Source organism: Lagopus leucura, unplaced genomic scaffold (assembly GCF_019238085.1).
Source record: "Lagopus leucura isolate 7727_CA_CO unplaced genomic scaffold, USGS_WTPT01 223-0_obj-0_obj, whole genome shotgun sequence".
Taxonomy (NCBI): Eukaryota; Metazoa; Chordata; class Aves; order Galliformes; family Phasianidae; genus Lagopus; species Lagopus leucura.
Genome location: NW_024968359.1, coordinates 8917 through 14894, shown reverse-complemented (window position 1 = coordinate 14894; position 5978 = coordinate 8917). Strand labels below are relative to the sequence as shown.

The window sequence follows — 5978 nt, the reverse complement described above, 5'->3', positions numbered from 1 at the left end:
AATGGAGTCATTTTGGGATGGAATAACTCCTTTTAACTCCTTTCTTTGTAACTCCTTTGGTGCAATGGAGTCGTTTTGGGATGGGGCTGGGATGGAACTTTGCGCTTCTCTTTTGTGACAACTCCTCTGTTTCATCCAACAGCGCATTTTAGAAGGCAATGAGGAAAACCTCCTCCCCGCCGCCCGCGTCCGGCCGCACACGGGGCAGCTGCTGTGGTTCCTGGATGAGGCAGCAGCCAAAGAGCTGACGGTGCCCTTTGAGAAGCATTCCATCCTGTAGGACCAAACCCTCGGCCGATTTACTGGGGATCGGTCAACCACGCGGCGCTGCGGTTTGAGGAACCGACGCGGAGCAGCGGCGGCGCGTTGAGGAACGGCGTCTTGTTTTTGTGGAGCACAGACGAGGTCGTTCCTTCGGTTCGGTGCCGGGCTGCGAAGCCGGGAGCGACGCGAGGTGGTGGTTCTCATGTTTTGTGAACGGTGGCTGTGATGTTTCGAGGAGCGCGCGGTATTAAACGTACGGATCTCAGCTCTGAGGGCGTTTGCCATAGAATCATAGAATCACCAAGGTTGGAAAAGACCTCAAAGATCATCCAGTCCAACCGTTCACCTATTCCCAATAGCTCCCACTAAACCGTGTCCCTCAACACAACATCCAGCAACTTCCACTCGGTTGCAGCCTTTCATGCAGCACAGCGAGGAGCAGAGCCTCGGCTGGTACAGGGGGTGGGGTGGCATGGGGGCACCCAGCTGCTCTGAGCTCTCCTTTATTTTTCCCTTGTGGTTTATTGGATCCGTCCCCAGTGATTTATTTATCTCCAGTGCAAAGCCACATCTCCTCCCTGTCCCGTTTCATTTACGTCTGCACGGTGGCGCAGGTTTTGTTTCCACCTTTTCAGTCCCGGCGCTTTCTTTGCTGTTGTTTGACGCTTTTGCTGCTGTCGCTTTCCCAGCAGTGATAGGGAATGGATCGAAACCACGCGATGCCCAACAGCAGGAAAGCAGCAGCACTCCCCAAGTAAAGAACCCACAAGGATTATTCAGAGGCAGAGAGCAGCTGGCACCGTCCCACAGTCCTCCTCCCAGAGCTCTGGTGCCTCCCCAGCGCAACCCCCAGGGCTTCCCAGTGCACCCTATGGCACCAAACGTGACTCCCATACAATTTCATGGTGCTGTTGTGCATTTGGGACCTTTTCTCATACTGCTCACGCGCACCCTCAGCAGAGACGCTCATCTCTACAGACTTACCACGCTCATCTTCTGTTTAGAGAGATTGTCACTCCCTGTTTGCTCGTTTATCGCTCTTCAGAGCTTTGTCTGAAGCTTTACCTGCACCCTCAACGTGCTGCAGATCATCTGTGAAGGTTAAGATGCCTCTGGAATTCTCCTCGCAGACTTCAGCCAGCAGACGCAGTCAGGTTCTCTTCTGATCTGCTGATTTCATGTCTGTAACCTTGCAAAGAACCACGAAGTTCTTGTTAAAACCACGGGGCTGCTCATTTCTGCTGCCAGCAGTCGCATCGTTTCCAAGGAACAATTCTCTAAAAGCTTCCCAAACCCTTCAGTCTCCTTCAGCTGTTCACAAGCTGCTGTTACCGCCATAATTCCGAGCTTGATGTTGTTCACGTGGTCTTGAAATGAAAGCTTGAACAAAAAAAAAATAAATGGATGAAGATGTGACCACAGCACTGACCTCATCACAGTTATAAATTGTTCCCACTCACCCAGATCATACATTCATCCTGCACTGCAGCTCGGGTGTTAAATTTCTTTCTGCTCAGGAAGATTCTTCACGAGAGCTCCCTCCCATATCGCCTTCCTGGTGTCCCCCCAATGCTTCCCAAAAGGTCTGTGGAGTTCATGCTGCCTGAGAACCCCCACTGTCCACCCTACACGCAGTTTTGGTATGCAAGGTCTGCAGGCGCCTGTGAGGAAGGACTCTGTTTTTGTTCCATTACGGTGAACGCCCTCCAGGTATCCTGCAGCAAGGATATAAGAGCTGGTTAAGAGAAACTGAGGTGCGCATGCATCTCCTCCTTTCAAAAGCCAGAGCTGAAGAGCCAGGAGCTGCAGCTTGCAGGGTGGACTTGAGGTGTCCATCAGTGTGGAAGCACTGCAGGGACACTTCCCAAAAGGTCTGCTGTGTTCACGCTGCTTGAGAGCCCTTCCTTTACACCCTATGCAAGAGATGGTCATCAGCAACCTGCAATCTCCAATAGTTCCAAGGTTCTTATCTTGTCGTAGCAACAATCCTTTTCAGGCCCTAATGAGAACTCAGACAACGAGCCGGGCTGCTGGGCTGGGCTGAAGAAAGCATTTGTCTCCTTGGAGACACGGATGAGGATGGCTGGTTTGTGGGAGAGCAGATGCACAGCACCAGAGGTCTGCTCCCTTCCAATCCTCATAGAATCTTACGATTCTGGTGGGAGAAGCTTCAGATGACGTCCAGGGCGCAGCCCTGCTCCGCGATCTCCTGCTGGACGCCGGTAATGAGGAGAGATTGGGCAGCAGGAAGCGATGGTCGCCGTGCAGGGATCTGTTCTACAGAGATCCGTGAAGATCCGTGTCTGTGCGTTGAGAGGACGCAGAGCTCCCATCACAACAGCAATTCCTGCACCGTATTCCTGCACTGATGGATGAAAACCACCTCCTGCCCCCCTCGGGGTTCCATCAGCAGCAAGACCTGTAAAACTCCTCGGGTTGTGGCTTCCCAGCAGGAAGGGCACTTTATTTTTGCTTCTTTGAGGCGAACGCGCCCCCAGGTTTCCTGTGTTGTGCCTGGGGCTCTTCCTCAAGGCTGACAGCCGGTTTTAACGCCGCCTGTTTGAAACCGCGGCTGCTGCCCCACACAGCGCTGCTTTATTCCCCTCCCAGCGCCTCCTCCCGCCTGGAGGCGCTGAAGCAGCCCGATGGCCGCCAGGCTGCGGTTTTCTTCCGTCCTTCCTCCGCTCCCGTCTCAGTCGGCCTCCTTTCATCGCACCCCTCGGTTTTTCTTTGCCGCCTTCAGTCCCGCCCGCTCCTCAGCGCCTCCTCCCGACGGCAGAGAAAATGGCGCCCGCGCCCCTCCCCCCCCCCCCAAAAAAAATCTCGCGAGAGCGTCGCCCCACCCTCACTCTTCACTTCGTGAACTCTCGCGAGAAAGTGATCGCCGCGCACTTGGGGAGCTCTCGCGAGAACGGAGCCTCCTGTCATTGCAGGAAATGGCGGCCGCCAGTGCTGCTCCCGCGCGCGTCTTCTCGGGAGCTCTCGCGAGAACTCGGCCTAATGGCGGCGCCCTGTCAACTTCCCGCCTCAGCGCGGCCCCTCTGTAGCACCGTGTGCTGGCGGCGGTTTTTTCCCTCTGAAAATCGCCCCGTGTCGCGAAAATCCCCCATTCCCGCAGGACCTGAGCTGCTGCTGCCCTTCCTCCGCCCTCTGGAGGGGGATTCCCCCTCCCCTCCATGCCCTACACCCCCTTCTCCCCATGCACTAGAACTCCGTTTCCCTCCATGCATTGCAACCCACTTCCCCCATGCATTGCACTGCGGTTCCCCCCATGCACTGCATCCCATTCACCCCCCATGCATTGCACCCCATTTTCCCCATGCATTGCACCCCATTCACTCCCAGTGCATTGCATCCCATCCCCCCCATGCGTTGCACCTCATTCTCCCCCGTGCATTGCACCCCATTCACCCCGCCGTGCATTGCGCTGCAGCTCTCCCCATGCACTGCCCCCCCCATTTATCGCACCCTGCCCCCCTTTGCACTGCGTTTCCTCCCCCCGTTCCCGAACCCCACTTTTCCCTCCACCGCACCGCATTTCCCGCCCTTTCCCGCTTCGCCCCGCCCCACTTTCCCCCCGCCCCGTGACGTCACGCGAAGGGGCGTGACTTATCGACTGTGGGCGTGGCTTGCTCCCCGTGTGGGCGTGGCTTGCTCCCCGTGTGGGCGTGGCGCGGCGGCGCCGTGACGTCGCTGCAGCGCGGTGAGGTCAGTGCGGCGCCGCTGCCGGACCGCTGCCCCTCGGAGCCGCTCCCCCCGCCCCCCTCCTCCTCCTCCCCGACCGCTCCGCGACGCCTCCCGGGTCCCGGCGGTGGGAGGGCGGCTCGGCCGGGCCCGGAGCGGCGCTTTCGCCGCCTGAGGTGAGCTCGGGCCTAACGCGAGGGGCGCGGCGGCGGCGGCCTGGGGTTGGGCGTAGGGGGGGGGGGGTTACGCTATTCACATCCGCGCTTACGTCGCCCCGCTGGCGTAGCCCGCATTGCGTAACGCGGCCGCTGCGTCAAGGAGCGCTACGCAAAGTGCGGGCGGAGGTCGGGGCGCGTTGCGCCAACGGCGTAGCGAGGGGCGCGAGGCGCGGGACGCGCTGCGCCAACGGCGTAGCGAGGGTCACGCGCCGCCTGCGTAGGCCGTATTCTTCACGCCTCCACGCAAAGTGCGCACTTCGCTGTTTATGGGAGAAGGCGGTTTCGGGGCGGGACCCGCGGCTCCCCGAGCGCCGAAATGAGCTCCTAGCGCCGAACGGAGCTCCGGTGCCGCGCCCGTCCCTCCCGCCCCTCCCCTTGAGCGCTCCGCTAACTGCGTAACCCCCCCCTCCGCGCCGTTTGTGCAGCGCCGAAGCGGGGTGAGCGGGCGCGGGGGGCGCGCGGCGCGGCCTATCGCTACGCCGTTGGCGTACGGCGGCCCTCGGGGCTGCGCCGTCGGCGCGGGGCGGTGCGCAGAGTGCGGGGCGCGGGGCGGGGCGGAGCGCGGGGCACTTCCGGCCGCCGCCATTTTGTCCGCGGCCCTCGGGAGGAAGCGGCGGCGGGCGAGGCCTTCACAGCCGCCGTCGCCTCGCGGCCCTCTCCCTCCGTCTGCCTCCGCGGTGCCGGTGAGTGGCTCCCGCCGGACCCGGCCGTTCTTCGGGGGATCCGCGGCCGGGGGGAGGCGTTCGGGGCGATCCCGGTGCCTTCGGTTCTCCGTTGGGTTCTCCGCCGTGAGGCCGCGCCGTGCGGAAGAAGCGGGGGTGGATCGGGGCGGTGGGGCGGGGCCTGGAGGCGGCGGAGCGAGGAGAACCGAGCGGCACCGGGTCCGGCCGGCGGCGCCGCCATCCGTTGCTCCGAAGGTTTCGGCCGGGATCGAAGGGATCCCGAACGGGGGGAGGGGGGGGGAATCCCGGAGTTCTTGCCGTTGATTTCTCGCAAATCCCCGCGTTCGTCAGCACGAATCCCCGCCCTGCGCTTAACGGCACGGAACCCCGAGAAACAGCTCCAATAACAGCGCTAAGGACAGCCCTAGGAACTAACGGGCCCAGCAACAACCCCAATAACAACTAACAGCAATAACAACCCCAGCAACAGCCCCAAGAACGACCCCAGTCACAGACAGCCCCAATAATGGCCAGCCCCAAGAGCAACCCCAATAACAAACAGCCCCAATAACAGCCCTAACAACTAACAACCCCAATAACAGCGAGCCTCAATAACTAACAGCCTCAGGAAAAACCCCAATAACAGCGCTAATAACAGCCCCAAAAACAGTGCTAAGAACTAACAGCCCCAGTAACTAACAGCCCCAAGAACAACCCCAGTAACAACCCCGATAATGGCCCCAAGAACTAACAGCCCCAAGAACAACCCCAGTTAACAGTCAGCCCCAAGAACAGTGCTAATAACTAACAGCCCCACTAACAACCCCAATAACGGCCCCAGGAACAGCCAGCCCCAGTAAAGAACAGCCCCAAGAACTAACAGTCCCAGTAACAACCCCAATAACGGCCCCAGTAAGGAACAGCCCCGGTCACAACCCCAGTAACAGCCAGCCCCATTAACAGCCCCAGTACATCCCATTTCTTCAGCAGATGCCCACCAGATCCCCCCAGTTCCCCTTCTGACATCCCCCCAAATCCCCCCTCTGATCCCCTTCCCATAATTCCCCCCTCTCATATTCATTCCTCCCCCTGATCCCCCCCAGTTCAGCCCATATCCCCCCCCCAGACCCCATTCTAAACCAAACCCTCC

The 5978-nt window shown here is 59.8% G+C and overlaps 1 protein-coding gene across 1 annotated transcript in view; it reads left to right on the top strand.

The window, feature by feature from the left end:
* The window catches only part of PGLS (6-phosphogluconolactonase), a 2569-nt gene extending 2040 nt beyond the window's left edge, over positions 1 to 529 (top strand). Inside the window, exon 4 of the mRNA XM_042894479.1 lies at positions 143 to 529. Within this exon, the coding sequence (XP_042750413.1) occupies positions 143 to 280 (138 nt within the window). The 3' untranslated portion in view covers positions 281 to 529. The remainder of the gene's footprint in view (positions 1 to 142) is intronic.
* The last annotated feature ends 5449 nt before the right edge of the window (positions 530 to 5978 follow it).